The sequence below is a fragment of the Hypanus sabinus genome, chromosome 11, assembly GCF_030144855.1.
Source record: "Hypanus sabinus isolate sHypSab1 chromosome 11, sHypSab1.hap1, whole genome shotgun sequence".
Classification (NCBI taxonomy): Eukaryota; Metazoa; Chordata; class Chondrichthyes; order Myliobatiformes; family Dasyatidae; genus Hypanus; species Hypanus sabinus.
In genome coordinates this window covers 104766258-104784826 of record NC_082716.1, presented here as the reverse complement: position 1 = coordinate 104784826, position 18569 = coordinate 104766258, and the positions used below count along the sequence as shown (strand labels likewise).

The following is an 18569-nucleotide window of genomic DNA, read 5'->3' as shown; positions in this document are numbered from 1 at the left end:
CTGCCTTCCTTAATCTTGGCGTCAGTTACTCTGACTTGAATTATGAATTGAAATAACAAATGTAGGTGATTTTTGATAAAAATGGTGCGTGATAAATGTACTCTGACATCGAGTCTGGCAAGCTACCGTTCTACACCCCTCCCCCAATAATCCAACACCAACCACATCCAGCTCTGACTGACTATCCACCGGGGAGGGGCAGCCCTCTTTCAAAAGAAAATGGGGGCATCGTGGCTAGTCCAACACGATCACAGTTCGGGGGCGTCACGAGTTCCATTCTGACATCCTCTGTAGGCAAGTTTGTGAATTCCTTTCTGTGAGCGTGCAGGTTTCCTCCAAAGACACAGTGGGTAACAGGCCATTGTAATCGGGGGAGTGCTGGGTGGTGCTGCGTGAAGGGCCTGTTCTGTGCCATCGCTAAATAAATAAGCCAACAATCCACAAGGGAGGGGCAGCCAATTACTCCTCAAAAGAAAGCCACCAAAACAATCTACTTTAAAACGATTTTATTAAAACTTATCAAATAAACAGAGTCCCAAATCATCTGAAAATTTTTACCATAAACCTTTTTCAAAATGAAACGGTGCACGAAAAAAACGCATTGATCTTGGAGTAAAACAGGTCCCACACCCACTTCTATGTCACGCTACAGCTTATAAGCCTGGAGCAGAAAAGCTATCGTCCCAATTTGCTGATTTATAAGACCTTGTACGACGCGGGAGAGATCTCAGCGTTTAGAAAACGGAAATGGAACATCTGAAATTCTGTGAAAGCCCCCTGAATCGGAGGAGTTTGCAGTGGAGCTGCCACCCCAATTCCTTCATAGGGTAAATACCCAAACCAGCGCAGCCCGCTAGGCCTCACGGCAGGCAAAGACTCCAGCCAATCAAGGAAGACCATTTCCCACAGGAAATTGAATCTCACGGCGTCATACATGTACTTTGATAATGAACTTTTGAAAATCAGACAGAAACTGGAGAGTCAGGAGTTGGACCGATGATTTGTCCTGCCCTTCGGATGAGACAACTTTAGAAGTAGAATCGCTTAAATTCTCGAAGCTCCTTCCCTCTACGACCCCCACCACACAACAAATCAAGACCATCCATTCATTCCTCCCCAAAGCCACAAGGACTCAGAGGGTAGAGGAGACTCGGAGTATCGTGCTCCGTTCTGGTCGCCTCATTACAGGAAAGACGCGGAAGCTTTAGAGAGGGTGCAGACAAGGTTTGTCTCCATTAGGGAGCACGTGTTTACGTGGCTAGATTAAGCGAGGTAGCACAGGAGGATGTTAGAAGTGTGCAAGATGATAAGAGGCATGGATTGAGCAGACAGCTAGAAACTTTTTCCCAGGGTGGAAACGGCTAATACCAGGGGGTGTAATTTTAAGACAATTGGAGGAAAATATAGGTGAGGGGAACTTCAAAGGTAGTTTTTTTTTTTAAAAAACACAGGTGTTGTGGAGTGGCTGGAACTCACTGGCAGGGGTGGTGTTAGAAACAGATAGATTAGGAAGGGTTAAGATAGGCACGTGGATGACAGAGAAACGGACGGCCACGTGGGAGGGAAGGGCTGGATTGTGGACTGAAGAGGCTAGACTGTGTTGTAACGTTCTACATTCTAGGTTTTGCTATTTTGGACCTTCTTGTCCAGAAGGGTTAGATTGATCTTAGAGTAGGGTGAAAGGCCAGCACAACACTGTGGGCCGAAGGGCCTGGACTGTGCTGGAATGCTGTGTGTTCTGTGATAGCCCCCTGTTCCAGAACAGGGGACGGATTGGCGGACCAGAACATCGAGAAAATCACCGAGAAGGGAAACAAGAGTGAAGGTCAGAGCAGACAAAGTATTTACTGGTGATTTTCCCTCAATAAACCTGCTTTCTGATATTGGGTATCAATGTTGGATTCAGCCTGCATTTTCAGGTGAAGAGGTCGCTCCAGATAGCAGTAATTATACAAGCATGTCCTGCCATTATCATTGAGGTGCCACCTCTCAGCCAGTGTCAACTGGCCTTTGGGATACGAGTTGGGATGCAGACCCATCTCGAATCCGGTCTGCACCCATCACATTCCCCATTATTATATCCATTCTGCTCCCCGACGTCTCCAACTGAGGAATATTAACAGATGTAGATCTGAAGGTTTGACAAGTTGCAATAATGGATTTTTCCAGAGTATTTAAGGATCACACCCCATGACAATCCAAGTGACATTCGATAAGGTAGGAAATGTATAAAAAGTCACAGGTCACAAACCAACGAATTTGGGATTGAGCCGCTGGCCGCACAGGAGGTGCAGTAGCGGCCCGGCTGAGACGCCACACTAAAATGGGCAACTAGCAGAATTCCTTTGATAGACCAGCTACAAGATTAAATATCGCGATTAAATAACCAAAGGTGTTAGAATATTTTCTTGCTCCTACTGGAAACAGAATATGTAAAATCTTATGAATAACCCTGGGTTCCTGTGGTCCGTACAGTGCATATACTACAAAGCTGTAAAGATTCCAGTTCGAGATTCACTTCCCCAGACAACGAGATGGGTAACACAGGGGTTTAAAGCCCAGTTACAGCCAGAGAAAAGGAACACCCTCTTCAGATTTTGAAACAAATCCCTCAAGTCACTCAAATCCACTCTAAGATATGGGGCAAGATCAGGGTGATCACATTAAGGCAGAAGCCATCAGAACTAATTATCTGCCCGCATCAACTAACTACAAGGAGGACCCAGAGGGCTATGACAGCGAGGACTATCCTTCATCATAAACAATTTAAAACATTAAGAGAGAAACGTTTATGGATAAGGCAATGTCATCAGCAAAGCTGTAGAGATCAAAACTGGGATACAATTATTATACTAATGCTGATGCAAAGATGGGGGATAGACAGTTAAAACTTGTTCGCGTCTTTGCTGCACACCCCAAATGCTGGGTGTCAGCTCCTCGGTGGGGGTCACGCAGCGTTAATGAGGGTCTCCTTGTCCTCGCCGAAGTGCGTGCGATGGTAGGAGACCACGTGGTCAGTCTTTGCCAGCTTGACGATGAAGTAGACAACGCCTCCGAGGAGTATCAGGACGCAGATTGCCAGGAGAACCACCATGGAGATCGCTGCAGCGAGAGAGGAGGAATAAAGCCATCAGCAGAGAAGCTCTTCCCTCCGAAATCCACCCCACCAATGTCCCCGAGCTGTCAACAATTCTGCCTCTCTGGCTGTGAACATTCCTGGTGGGACCAGCATCATCACTTGGACCTCAATGGCTCGCTGGGCCAGTTCATAGAACATTACAGCACAGTACAGGCCCTTCAGCCCGCATTGTTGTACTGACCTTTTAACATACTCCAAGATCATTCTAACTCCTCCCGAATACTGAGCCCTCCATCCCTGTGCCTTCCTTCAACACCCCTAATATACCTGTCTCTACCGCCACTCTTGGCAGTTCATCCCATGAATAACCACTGTGTATAAAAAAAACTTATCCCTCCACATTTTCCTCCAGTCTCCCTAGTAATAGGTCTTCCTGAATTAGCCACTTCCGCCCTGGGAAAAAGGTGATGGTTGTTCACTTGATCTTTGCTTCTTACCATCTTATACACCTATATCAAGGCACCTCTCAACCTCCTTGGCTGCTAGGTCCTAGCCCACTTGACCTATCCTCATTTCCAGGCCGAGTCGGTGGCAAGGAAGGCAAACGCAATGTTAGCATTCATTTCGAGAGGACAAGGATATAAACGTAAGGATGTAATGCTGAGGCTTTATAAAGCACTGGGGAGCATTGGAGCATTGTGAGCAGTTCTGGGCCCCTTATCTAAGGACGTGTTGACACTGGAGAGGGTTCAAAGGAGGTTCACGAAAATTATTCCAGAATTGACGGCTTTTCATATCAGGGGCGTTTGATGGCTCTGGGCCTGCATTCACTGGATTTCCAGAAGAGCAAGGGGTGACCTCATTGAAACCTATCAAATGGTGAAAGGCCTTGATAGAGTGGATGTGGAGAGGATGTTTCCTGTGGAGGGAGTGTCTAAGACCAGAGGACACAGCTTCAGAATAGAGGGGCATCCTTTCAGAACAGAGACAAGGTGCAATTTCTTTAACCAGAGAGTGGTGAATCTGTGGAGGACAGGTCTTTATGTATACTTAAGATTGAGGTTGATAGATTATTGATTGGTCAGGGCATGAAGTTATACTGGGAGGAGACAGGAGATTGGGTCTACGAGGGAAAATGGATCAGCCCTGATGAAATGGTGCAGCAGACGCGATGGGCCAAATAGCCTAATTCTGCTTCTATGTCTTACTGTCTCTAATCCAGGCAGCGTTCTGGTGAATCTCCTCTGCACCCTCTCTAATCCAGGCAGCATCCTGGTGAATCTCCTCTGCACCCTCTCTAATCCAGGCAGCGTTCTGGTGAATCTCCTCTGCACCCTCTCTAATCCAGGCAGCGTTCTGGTGAATCTCCTCTGCACCCTCTCTAATCCAGGCAGCATCCTGGTGAATCTCCTCTGCACCCTCTCTAATCCAGGCAGCGTTCTGGTGAATCTCCTCTGCACCCTCTCTAATCCAGGCAGCATCCTGGTGAATCTCCTCTGCACCCTCTCTAATCCAGGCAGCGTTCTGGTGAATCTCCTCTGCACCCTCTCTAATCCAGGCAGCATCCTGGTGAATCTCCTCTGCACCCTCTCTAATCCAGGCAGCATCCTGGTGAATCTCCTCTGCACCCTCTCTAATCCAGGCAGCATCCTGGTGAATCTCCTCTGCACCCTCTCTCATCCAGAGAGTATCCTGTTGAATCTCCTCTGCACCCACTCTAATCCAGACAGCATCCTGGTAAATCTCCTCTGCACCCTCTCTAATCCAGGCAGCATCCTGGTAAATCTCCTCTGCACCCTCTCTAAAGCTTCCTTCCTATAATGACGTGACCGGAATCGGACACAAGACTCTGAGTGCGGTCTAACCAGGGTTCTATAGAGCTGCAACATTACCTCACAGCTCTTGTATTCAATGCCCTAACGAAGGCCAACACACCCTATCAACTTGCACAGCAGATCTGAGGGATCTGTGGGCAAGGGGAGTCATGGCCATTCCTTTTCACCCAGGTGTGTTAGCAGATTGGATCTCACTGGCTGAAAGGGTTAACACTGCCTTTATGAAGTTCCACTGAAGAGTTGGGAAGTTTCAGTGACCATCATGGGTACTTGATGGGCTGAATGGTCTCCTAAAATAACTTGGAAAATAGGTAACTCAGGTGCCTGATGGTGGGTTGAGTTGTTCTCCTAACTTGGAAATTTCCTTGCCAATATTTCGTCCCCATGCAAGGAGACGTCATCAGTGCACTGTCTATTGTGGTGTGTCCTCTGAATGCTTGGCCTTTGTACACTTATCAAACTGCTGCCTGGTCGTCATCAGGGAAACTCGGTTGTGATGCAGGGAGGGGATCTTGTTGCTGGTGGTGGTGAACTTTGTACGTGGTCTGGAATTTTGCCTGCATTGGCCTATGAATGGGATTGAAGCTTAGACGTCTATGTCGAGAATTGTTTGCGGAAAACCAAACTTCTCTTGCATGCCGAAGTTCGCTCGTGCCACGACTTTCACTGATGCCCGGTCGAATCCGTGCCCCTCTCGACCTTCACAGTAGAGACTCGGAAGAGTTGGTCGCTCCGCTTTTCAGCCGGGTGATGCTCCTGGATCCTTGAGGATAGATTTTGAGATGAGACCCCCTCCCTACGTCACGACTGAGTTTCCGTATTGACACTAGGTCTATACAGGCCAAGCGTTCGGAGGCCACACCACAACCCACAGCACACTGACGAAGTCTCCTCGTATGGTGATGAAGTATTTGCAAGTGGGATTGTCAAGATCGGAGAACAACTCAATGCAACCATGAGTGGTCGCCTCCCGTGCCGTCAGCTTGTTGCTTGTTGTTTAAGCCGACAGCGAAGTTCACATCGCCTCTCCCCCGAGGCTGCACCATGCACCAGAGCCCGCCTCTGTCCTGGTGAGCCTGCGCTAACCAGAGCTTACCCGACACGTGGCGACGGAAGTCGTCCTGGTGCTGCCTGTCGGGCTTGTTTCCGTCATCACTTTTTTCCCAGTTACCTGCACGATTCAAAATTGTTCAATGTCATTACTAGTCATCATCATTACGTGCCATGTCCTATGACATCACCATTGTGGTGTGTTATATGACATCATGTGCCACATCATATGACAGCACCATCATGTGCAGTGTCACATGACATCACCAACATGTGCAGTGTCACATGACATCACCAACATGTGCAGTGTCACATGACATCACCAACGTGCAGTGTCACATGACATCACCAACATGTGCAGTGTCACATGACATCACCCACATGTGCAGTTTCACATGACATCACCAACATGTGCAGTTTCACATGACATCACCAACATGTGCAGTGTCACATGACATCACCCACATGTGCAGTTTCACACGACGTGGGCGATCACGGTCTTTCTATAACCATGATTGCTCTTGGCAAATGTCTCTACAGAAGTGGTTTGCCATTGCCTTCTTCCAGGCAGCGTCTTTACAAGACGGGTGACCCCAGCCATTATCAATACTCCTCAGAGATTGTCTGCCTGGCATCAGTGGTCACATAACCAGGACTTGTGATCTGCACCGGCTGCTCGTACGACCGTCCACCACCTGCTCCCATGGCTTCATGTGACCCTGACTGGGAGGGGGCTAGGGGCTAGGCAGGTGCCACATCTTGCCTGAGGGTGACCCCCAGGCTTGTGAAGGGAAGGAGTGCCATACACCTCATTTGAGAGAGAGGTACGTCCACCCCATCACCCCCATTTCCAGCAGACAAATGTGAAGGAGAACAAAATAATTGTTACGCTGACCCCCTCTCAGAGGGAAGCGAGAGTGTGGGACGAGCTGCCAGTGCAAGTGGTGCACGTAAACTCGATTTCAATGTTTAAGATAAAAAGGGATGGTCGGGTTATGGAGGGCCATGGTCTCAGGGCAGACACGGTAATAATAAATAAAAAGACAATAAATATAAATACATACGATAGCTGATTATACAGAGGTTTCTGTCCATAAAGTGACGCTAGGTACAGGAGTGTCTGTACGTAAGGTGACACAGACAGGAAGTGATAAACGAGTGGAGGGGTGGGTCAGCGGGTGGACATGTAGGTGGGTTTTATTATTTGGGATGGTAATTGCTTTTCATTTTTTTTGCAAGCATTTAAAGAAAAATACCATAGAATGTACGTATAATCATACACAAGCAACCTCCAAGGGGACCACAACCTTGTCGTAGGATTTGGAGGTTTGCGCACCTCGATGACCCGGAGAGCCATATTGGCTGGAGTCTTTATGCTTTGGCTCTTGGTAGGATCACCATGCCAAAGAGGTCAAAGGGTCCGCCGGACCTCCAAGTTCGGGGGTTCAACTCAGGGCCAACAACCCTGACCGATCAAACAAAACTGTTACGGAAACAGCAATAAAGAATCCTTCTACATCTGAGTGTGACACTATGGACCTTCATTGCTGCCCCAACACCAGCGTCATAATGGGCAGAAATAAACAAACAGAGGTGAAGAACCAATGTATAAAACACAACAAATTGTCAAAACGGAGTAATGAAAAACTACAGTACAGAAACAATTCAGAATACTCAAAAAATGAGTTGTGCAGACCTTGCAAAGTCAGCCTGCAGATTGTGGAATCAATTGTGGTGAGTGAAGTTACCCACACTGGTTCAGGAGCCTGATGGTTCTGGGGCAATAACTGTTCCTGAACCTGGTGGTAGGGGACATGAGGCTCATTGTGGTGAGTGAAGTTATCCACACTGGTTCAGGGGCCTGATGGTTGTGGGGTAATAACTGTTCCTGAACCTGGTGGTGTGGGACCTGAGGCTCATTGTGGTGAGTGAAGTTATCCACACTGGTTCAGGAGCCTGATGGTTGTGGGGTAATAACTGTTCCTGAACCTGGTAGTGTGGGACCTGAGGCTCATTGTGGTGAGTGAAGTTCTCCACACTGGTTCAGGAGTCTGATGGTTGAGGGGTAATAACTGTTCCCGAACCTGGTGGTAGGGGACATGAGGCTCATTGTGGTGAGTGAATTTATCCACACTGGTTCAGGGGCCTGATGGTTGTGGGGTAATAACTGTTCCTGAACCTGGTGGTGTGGGACCTGAGGCTCATTGTGGTGAGTGAAGTTATCCACACTGGTTCAGGAGCCTGATGGTTGTGGGGTAATAACTGTTCCTGAACCTGGTGGTGTGGGACCTGAGGCTCATTGTGGTGAGTGAAGTTCTCCACACTGGTTCAGGAGTCTGATGGTTGAGGGGTAATAACTGTTCCCGAAACTGGTGGTAGGGGACCTGAGGCTCATTGTGGTGAGTGAATTTATCCACACTGGTTCAGGGGCCTGATGGTTGTGGGGAGATAACTGTTCCTGCACCTGGTGGTGTGGGACCTGAGGCTCATTTTGGTCAGTGAATTTATCCACACTGGTTCAGGAGCCTGATGGTTGTGGGGTAATAACTGTTCCTGAACCTGGTGGTGTGGGACCTGAGGCTCATTGTGGTGAGTGAAGTTATCCACACTGGTTCAGAAGACTGATGGTTGTGGGGTAATAACTGTTCCTGAACCTGGTGGTGTGAGACCTGAGGCTCATTTTGGTGAGTGAAGATATCCACACTGTGTCAGGAGCATGATGGCTGTCGGGTAATTAGTATTCCTGAACCTGGTGGTGTGGGACCTGAGGCTCATTTTGGTGAGTGAAGTTATCCACACTGGGTCAGGAACATGATGGCTGTCAGGTAATAACTGTTCCTGAACCCGGTGGTGTGGGACCTGAGGCTCATTGTGGTGAGTGAAGTTATCCACACTGGTTCAGGGGCCTGATGGTTGTGGGGTAATAACTGTTCCTGAACCTGGTGGTGTGGGACCTGAGGCTAATTGTGGTGAGTGAAGTTATCCACACTGGTTCAGGAGCCTGATGGTTGTGGGGTAATAACTGTTCATGAACCTGGTGGTGTGGGACCTGAGGCTCATTGTGGTGAGTGAAGTTATCCACTCTGGTTCAGGACTCTGATGGTTGAGGGGTAATAACTGTTCCCGAACCTGGTGGTAGGGGACCTGAGACTCATTGTGGTGAGTGAAGTTATCCACACTGGTTCAGGGGCCTGATGGCTGTGGGGTGATAACTGTACCTGAACCTGGTGGTGTGGGACCTGAGGCTCATTGTGGTGCGTGAATTTTTCCACACTGGTTCAGAAGCCTGATGGTTGTTGGGTGATAACTGTTCCTGAACCTGGTGGTGTGGGACCTGAGGAACATTGTGGTGAGTGAAGTTATCCACTCTCGTTCAGGACTCTGATGGTTGAGGGGTAATAACTGTTCCCGAACCTGGTGGTAGGGGACCTGAGACTCATTGTGGTGAGTGAAGTTATCCACACTGGTTCAGGGGTCTGATGGTTGTGGGGTAATAACTGTTCCTGAACCTGGTGGTGTGGGACCTGAGGCTCATTGTGGTGAGTGAAGTTATCCACACTGGTTCAGGAGCCTGATGGTTGTGGGGTAATAACTGTTCCTCAACCAGGTGGTGTGGGACCTGAGGCTCATTGTGGTGAGTAAAGTTCTCCACACTGGTTCAGGAGTCTGATGGTTGAGGGGTAATAACTGTTCCCGAAACTGGTGGTAGGGGACCTGAGGCTCATTGTGGTGAGTGAATTTATCCACACTGGTTCAGGGGCCTGATGGTTGTGGGGAGATAACTGTTCCTGCACCTGGTGGTGTGGGACCTGAGGCTCATTTTGGTCAGTGAATTTATCCACACTGGTTCAGGAGCCTGATGGTTGTGGGGTAATAACTGTTCCTGAACCTGGTGGTGTGGGACCTGAGGCTCATTGTGGTGAGTGAATTTATCCACACTGGTTCAGGGGCCTGATGGTTGTGGGGTGATTTCTGTTCCTGAACCTGGTGGTGTGGGACCTGAGGCTCATTTTGGTGAGTGAAGTTATCCACACTGGGTCAGGAGCATGATGGCTGTCGGGTAATAACTATTCCTGAACCTGCTGGTGTGGGACCTGAATCTCATTGTGGTGAGTGAAGTTATCCACACTGGTTCAGGAGCCTGATGGTTGTGGGGTAATAACTGTTCCTGAAACTGGTGGTGTGGGACCTGAGGCTCATTGTGGTGAGTGAAGTTATCCACTCTCGTTCAGGACGCTGATGGTTGAGGGGTAATAACTGTTCCCGAACCTGGTGGTGGGGGACCTGAGACTCATTGTGGTAAGTGAAGTTATCCACACTGGTTCAGGACTCTGATGGTTGAGGGGTAATAACTGTTCCCGAACCTGGTGGTGGGGGACCTGAGGCTCATTTTGGTGAGTGAAATTATCCACACTGGTTCATGAGCCTGATGGCTGTGGGGTGATAACTGTTCCTGAACCTGGTGGTGTGAGACCTTAGGCTCATTTTGGTGAGTGAAGTTATCCACACTGGGTCAGGAACATGATGGCTGTCAGGTAATAACTGTTCCTGAACCCTGTGGTGTGGGGCCTGAGGCTCATTGTGGTGAGTGAAGTTATCCACACTGGTTGAGGGGCCTGATGGTTGTGGGGTAATAACTGTTCCTGAACCTGGTGGTGTGGGACCTGAGGCTAATTGTGGTGAGTGAAGTTACCCACACTGGTTCAGGAGCCTGATGGTTGTGGGGGTAATAACTGTTCCTGAACCTGGTGGTGGGGGACCTGAGACTCATTGTGGTGAGTGAAATTATCAACACTGGTTCAGGGGCCTGATGGTGGCGGGGTAATAACTGTTCCTGAACCTGGTGGTGTGGGACCTGAGGCTCATTGTGGTGAGTGGATTTATCCACACTGGTTCAGGGGCATGATGGTTGTGGGGTGATTTCTGTTCCTGAACCTGGTGGTGTGGGACCTGAGGCTCATTTTGGTGAATGAAGTTATCCACACTGGGTCAGGAGCATGATGGCTGTCGGGTAATAACTGTTCCTGAACCTGCTGGTGTGGGACCTGAATCTCATTGTGGTGAGTGAAGTTATCCACACTGGTTCAGGAGCCTGATGGTTGTGGGGTAATAACTGTTCATGAACCTGGTGGTGTGGGACCTGAGGCTCACTGTGGTGAGTGAAGTTATCCACACTGGTTCAGGACTCTGATGGTTGAGGGGTAATAACTGTTCCCGAACCTGGTGGTGGGGGACCTGAGACTCATTGTGGTGAGTGAAGTTATCCGCACTGGTTCAGGGGCCTGATAGTTGTGGGGAATTAAGTGTTCCTGACCCGGTGTTGTGGGACCTGAGGCTCATTGTGGTGAGTGAAGTTATCCACACTGGTTCAGGAGCATGATGGTTGTGGGGTGATAACTGTTCCTGAACATGGTGGTGTGGGACCTGAGGCTCATTTTGGTGAGTGAAATTATCCACAATGGTTCAGGAGCCTGATGGTTGTGGGGTAATAACTGTTCCTGAACCTGGTGGTGTGGGACCTGAGGCTCATTGTGGTACGTGAATTTTTCCACACTGGTTCAGGGGCCTGATGGCTGTGGGGTGATAACTGTACCTGAACCTGGTGGTGTGGGACCTGAGGCTCATTGTGGTGCGTGAATTTTTCCACACTGGTTCAGAAGCCTGATGGTTGTTGGGTGATAACTGTTCCTGAACCTGGTGGTGTGGGACTTGAGGAACATTGTGGTGAGTGAAGTTATCCACTCTCGTTCAGGTCTCTGATGGTTGAGGGGTAATAACTGTTCCCGAACCTGGTGGTAGGGGACCTGAGACTCATTGTGGTGAGTGAAGTTATCCACACTGGTTCAGGGGTCTGATGGTTGTGGGGTAATAACTGTTCCTGAACCTGGTGGTGTGGGACCTGAGGCTCATTGTGGTGAGTGAAGTTATCCACACTGGGTCAGGAACATGATGGCTGTCAGATAATAACTGTTCCTGAACCCGGTGGTGTGGGACCTGAGGCTCATTGTGGTGAGTGAAGTTATCCACACTGGTTCAGGGGCCTGATGGTTGTGGGGTAATAACTGTTCCTGAACCTGGTGGTGTGGGACCTGAGGATAATTGTGGTGAGTGAAGTTACCCACACTGGTTCAGGAGTCTGATGGTTGAGGGGTAATAACTGTTCCTGAACCTGGTGGTGGGGGACCTGAGACTCATTGTGGTGAGTGAAATTATCAACACTGGTTTAGGGGCCTGATGGTTGTGGGGTAATAACTGTTCCAGAACCTGGTGGTGTGGGACCTGAGGCTCATTGTGGTGAGTGGATTTATCCACACTGGTTCAGGGGCCTGATGGTTGTGGGGTGATTTCTGTTCCTGAACCTGGTGGTGTGGGACCTGAGGCTCATTTTGGTGAGTGAAGTTATCCACACTGGGTCAGGACTCTGATGGTTGTGGGGTGATAACTGTTCCTGAACATGGTGGTGTGGGACCTGAGGCTCATTTTGGTGAGTGAAATTATCCACAATGGTTCAGGAGCCTGATGGTTGTGGGGTAATAACTGTTCCTGAACCTGGTGGTGTGGGACCTGAGGCTCATTGTGGTACGTGAATTTTTCCACACTGGTTCAGGGGCCTGATGGTTGTGGGGTGATAACTGTACCTGAACCTGGTGGTGTGGGACCTGAGGCTCATTGTGGTGAGTGAAGTTATCCACTCTCGTTCAGGACTCTGATGCTTGAGGGGTAATAACTGTTCCCGAACCTGGTGGTGGGGGGCCTGAGACTCATTGTGGTGAGTGAAGTTATCCACACCGGTTCTGGGGCCTGATAGTTGTGGGTAATAACTGTTGCTGAACCTGGTGGTGTGGGACCTGAGGCTCATTGTGGTGAGTGAAGTCATCCACACTGGTTCAGGGGCCTGATGGTTGTGGGGTAATAACTGTTCCTGAACCTGGTGGTGTGGGACCTGAGGCTCATTCTGGTGAGTGAGTTTATCCACACTGTTCCAGGGGCCTGATGGTTGTGGGGTGATAACTGTTCCTGAACCTGGTGGTGTGGGGCCTGAGGCTCATTTTGGTGAGTGAAATTATCCACACTGGTTCAGGAGCCTGATGGTTGTGGGGTGATAACTGTTCCCGAACGTGGTGGTGTGGGACCTGAGGCTCATTGTGGTGCGTGAATTTTTCCACACTGGTTCAGAAGCCTCATGGTAGTTGGGTGATAACTGTTCCTGAACCTGGTGGTGCGGGACCTGGGGCTCATTGTGGTGAGTGAAGTTATCCACTCTCGTTCAGGACTCTGATGGTTGAGGGGTAGTAACTGTTCCCGAACCTGGTGGTAGGGGACCTGAGACTCATTGTGGTGAGTGAAGTTATCCACACTGGTTCAGGGGTCTGATGGTTGTGGGGTAATAACTGTTCCTGAACCTGGTGGTGTGGGACCTGAGGCTCATTGTGGTGAGTGAAGTTATCCGCACCGGTTCAGGAGCACGATGGCTGTCGGGTAATTAGTATTCCTGAACCTGGTGGTGTGGGACCTGAGGCTCATTGTGGTGAGTGAAGTTATCCACACTGGTTCAGGGGCCTGATGGTTGTGGGGTAATAACTGTTCCTGAACCTGGTGGTGTGGGACCTGAGGCTCATTGTGGTGAGTGGATTTATCCACACTGGTTCAGGGGCCTGATGGTTGTGGGGTGATTTCTGTTCCTGAACCTGGTGGTGTGGGACCTGAGGCTCATTTTGGTGAGTGAAGTTATCCACACTGGGTCAGGACTCTGATGGTTGAGGGGTAATAACTGTTCCCGAACCTGGTGGTGTGGGACCTGAGACTCATTGTGGTGAGTGAAGTTATCCACACTGGTTCAGGACTCTGATGGTTGAGGGGTAATAACTGTTCCCGAACCTGGTGGTGGGGGACCTGAGACTCATTGTGGTGAGTGAAGTTATCCGCACTGGTTCAGGGGCCTGATAGTTGTGGGGAATTAACTGTTCCTGACCTGGTGTTGTGGGACCTGAGGCTCATTGTGGTGAGTGAAGTTATCCACACTGGTTCAGGAGCATGATGGTTGTGGGGTGATAACTGTTCCTGAACATGGTGGTGTGGGACCTGAGGCTCATTTTGGTGAGTGAAATTATCCACAATGGTTCAGGAGCCTGATGGTTGTGGGGTGATAACTGTACCTGAACCTGGTGGTGTGGGACCTGAGGCTCATTGTGCTGAGTGAAGTTATCCACTCTCGTTCAGGACTCTGATGGTTGAGGGGTAATAACTGTTCCCGAACCTGGTGGTGGGGGACCTGAGACTCATTGTGGTGAGTGAAGTTATCCACACCGGTTCTGGGGCCTGATAGTTGTGGGTAATAACTGTTGCTGAACCTGGTGGTGTGGGACCTGAGGCTCATTGTGGTGAGTGAAGTCATCCACACTGGTTCAGGGGCCTGATGGTTGTGGGGTAATAACTGTTCCTGAACCTGGTGGTTTGGGGCCTGAGGCTCATTTTGGTGAGTGAAATTATCCACACTGGTTCAGGAGCCTGATGGTTGTGGGGTGATAACTGTTCCCGAACCTGGTGGTGTGGGACCTGAGGCTCATTGTGGTGCGTGAATTTTTCCACACTGGTTCAGAAGCCTGATGGTTGTTGGGTGATAACTGTTCCTGAACCTGGTGGTGCGGGACCTGGGGCTCATTGTGGTGAGTGAAGTTATCCACTCTCGTTCAGGACTCTGATGGTTGAGGGGTAGTAACTGTTCCCGAACCTGGTGGTAGGGGACCTGAGACTCATTGTGGTGAGTGAAGTTATCCACACTGGTTCAGGGGTCTGATGGTTGTGGGGTAATAACTGTTCCTGAACCTGGTGGTGTGGGACCTGAGGCTCATTGTGGTGAGTGAAGTTATCCGCACTGGTTCAGGAGCATGATGGCTGTCGGGTAATTAGTATTCCTGAACCTGGTGGTGTGGGACCTGAGGCTGATTGTGGTGAGTGAAGTTATCCACACTGGTTCAGGACTCTGATGGTTGAGGGGTAATAACTGTTCCCGAACCTTGTGGTAGGGGACCTGAGACTCATTGTGGTAAGTGAAGTTATCCACACTGGTTCAGGGGCCTGATGGTTGTGGGGTAATAACTGTTGCTGAACCTGGTGGTGGGGGACCTGAATCTCATTGTGGTGAGTGAAGTTATCCACACTGGTTCAGGACTCTGATGGTTGAGGGGTAATAACTGTTCCCGAACCTTGTGGTAGGGGACCTGAGACTCATTGTGGTAAGTGAAGTTATCCACACTGGTTCAGGGCCCTGATGGTTGTGGGGTAATAACTGTTCCTGAACCTGGTGGTGTGGGACCTGAGGCTAATTGTGGTGAGTGAAGTTACCCACACTGGTTCAGGAGCCTGATGGTTGTGGGGGTAATAACTGTTCCCGAACCTGATGGTAGGGGACCTGAGACTCATTGTGGTGAGTGAAGTTATCCACACTGGTTCAGGACTCTGATGGTTGAGGGGTAATAACTGTTCCCGAACCTGGTGGTGGGGGACCTGAGACTAATTGTGGTGAGTGAAGTTATCCGCACTGGTTCAGGGGCCTGATGGTTGTGGGGTAATAACTGTTCCTGAACCTGGTGGTGTGGGACCTGAGGCTCATTGTGGTGAGTGAAGTTATCCACACTGGTTCAGGGGCCTGATGGTTGTGGGGTGATTTCTTTTCCTGAACCTGGTGGTGTGTGACCTGAGGCTCATTTTGGTGAGTGAAGTTATCCACACTGGGTCAGGAGCATGATGGCTGTCGGGTAATAACTGTTCCTGAACCTGCTGGTGTGGGACCTGAATCTCATTGTGGTGAGTGAAGTTATCCACACTGGTTCAGGAGCCTGATGGTTGTGGGGCAATAACTGTTCCTGAACCTGGTGGTGTGGGACCTGAGGCTCATTGTGGTGAGTGAAGTTATCCACTCTCGTTCAGGACTCTGATGGTTGAGGGGTAATAACTGTTCCCGAACCTGATGGTAGGGGACCTGAGACTCATTGTGGTGAGTGAAGTTATCCACACTGGTTCAGGACTCTGATGGTTGAGGGGTAATAACTGTTCCCGAACCTGGTGGTGGGGGACCTGAGACTCATTGTGGTGAGTGAAGTTATCCGCACTGGTTCAGGGGCCTGATAGTTGTGGGGAATTAACTGTTCCTGACCTGGTGTTGTGGGACCTGAGGCTCATTGTGGTGAGTGAAGTTATCCGCACTGGTTCAGGAGCATGATGGTTCTGGGGTGATAACTGTTCCCGAACCTGGTGGTGTGGGACCTGAGGCTCATTGTGGTGCGTGAATTTTTCCACACTGGTTCAGGGGCCTGATGGTTGTGGGGTGATAACTGTACCTGAACCTGGTGGTGTGGGACCTGAGGCTCATTGTGGTGAGTGAAGTTATCCACTCTCGTTCAGGACTCTGATGGTTGAGGGGTAATAACTGTTCCCGAACCTGGTGGTGGGGGACCTGAGACTCATTGTGGTGAGTGAAGTTATCCGCACTGGTTCAGGGGACTGATAGTTGTGGGGAATTAACTGTTCCTGACCTGGTGTTGTGGGACCTGAGGCTCATTGTGGTGAGTGAAGTTATCCGCACTGGTTCAGGAGCATGATGGTTCTGGGGTGATAACTGTTCCCGAACCTGGTGGTGTGGGACCTGAGGCTCATTGTGGTGCGTGAATTTTTCCACACTGGTTCAGGGGCCTGATGGTTGTGGGGTGATAACTGTACCTGAACCTGGTGGTGTGGGACCTGAGGCTCATTGTGGTGAGTGAAGTTATCCACTCTCGTTCAGGACTCTGATGGTTGAGGGGTAATAACTGTTCCCGAACCTGGTGGTGGGGGACCTGAGGCTCATTGTGGTGAGTGAAGTTACCCACACTGGTTCAGAACTCTGATGGTTGTGGGGTAATAACTGTTCCTGAACCTCGTGGTCTGGGACCTGAATCTCATTGTGGTGAGTGAAGTTATCCGCACTGGTTCAGGAGCCTGATGGTTGTGGGATAATAACTGTTCCTGAACCTGGTGGTGTGGGACCTGAGGCTCATTGTGGTGCGTGAATTCTTCCACACTGGTTCAGGGGCCTGATGGTTGTGGGGTGATAACTGTACCTGAACCTGGTGGTGTGGGACCTGAGGCTCATTGTGGTGAGTGAAGTTATCCACTCTCGTTCAGGACTCTGATGGTTGAGGGGTAATAACTGTTCCCGAACCTGGTGGTAGGGGACCTGAGACTCATTGTGGTGAGTGAAGTTATCCACACTGGTTCAGGGGCCTGATAGTTGTGGGGTAATAACTGTTGCTGAACCTGGTGGTGGGGGACCTGAATCTCATTGTGGTGAGTGAAGTTATCCACACTGGTTCAGGACTCTGATGGTTGAGGGGTAATAACTGTTCCCGAACCTTGTGGTAGGGGACCTGAGACTCATTGTGGTAAGTGAAGTTATCCACACTGGTTCAGAACTCTGATGGTTGAGGGGTAATAACTGTTCCCGAACCTGGTGGTGGGGGACCTGAGACTCATTGTGGTGAGTGAAGTTATCCACACTGGTTCAGGGGCCTGATAGTTGTGGGGAATTAACTGTTCCTGACCTGGTGTTGTGGGACCTGAGCCTCATTGTGGTGAGTGAAGTTATCCACACTGGTTCAGGAGCATGATGGTTGTGGGGTGATAACTGTTCCTGAACATGGTGGTGTGGGACATGAGGCTCATTTTGGTGAGTGAAATTATCCACACTGGTTCAGGAGCCTGATGGTTGTGGGGTGATAACTGTTCCCGAACCTGGTGGTGTGGGACCAGAGGCTCATTGTGGTACGTGAATTTTTCCACACTGGTTCAGGGGCCTGATGGTTGTGGGGTGATAACTGTACCTGAACCTGGTGGTGTGGGACCTGAAGCTCATTGTGGTGAATGAAGTTATCCATTCTCGTTCAGGACTCTGATGGTTGAGGGGTAATAACTGTTCCCAAACCTGGTGGTAGGGGACCTGAGACTCATTGCGGTGAGTGAAGTTATCCACACTGGTTCAGGACTCTGATGGTTGAGGGGTAATAACTGTTCCCGAACCTGGTGGTGGGGGACCTGAGACTCATTGTGGTGTGTGAAGTTATCCGCACTGGTTCAGGGGCCTGATAGTTGTGGGGAATTAACTGTTCCTGACCTGGTGTTGTGGGACCTGAGGCTCATTGTGGTGAGTGAAGTTATCCACACTGGTTCAGGAGCATGATGGTTGTGGGGTGATAACTGTTCCTGAACATGGTGGTGTGGGACCTGAGGCTCATTTTGGTGAGTCAAATTATCCACACTGGTTCATGAGCCTGATGGTTGTGGGGTGATAACTGTTCCCGAACCTGGTGGTGTGGGACCTGAGGCTCATTGTGGTGCGTGAATTTTTCCACACTGTTTTAGGGGCCTGATGGGTGTGGGGTGATAACTGTTCCTGAACCTGGTGGTGTGGGACCTGAGGCTCATTCCGGTGAGTGAATTTATCCACACTGGTTCAGGGGCCTGATGGTTGTGGGGTGATAACTGTTCCTGAACCTGGTGGTGTGGGGCCTGAGGCTCATTTTGGTGAGTGAAATTATCCACACTGGTTCAGGAGCCTAATGGTTGTGGGG

The 18569-nt window shown here is 49.9% G+C and overlaps 1 protein-coding gene across 3 annotated transcripts in view; it reads right to left on the bottom strand.

Moving 5' to 3' along the window:
* Window positions 1–491: 491 nt before the first annotated feature.
* The window catches only part of LOC132402243 (kunitz-type protease inhibitor 1-like), a 150142-nt gene continuing 132064 nt past the window's right edge, over window positions 492–18569 (bottom strand). For all 3 annotated transcript variants that reach the window (XM_059985010.1, XM_059985012.1, XM_059985011.1), the window contains 2 exons: window positions 6011–6085; window positions 492–3102 (listed from right to left, as the gene is read on the bottom strand). In XM_059985010.1, coding sequence (XP_059840993.1) covers window positions 2948–3102; window positions 6011–6085 — 230 coding nt within the window. In that variant the 3' untranslated portion in view covers window positions 492–2947. The remainder of the gene's footprint in view (window positions 3103–6010; window positions 6086–18569) is intronic.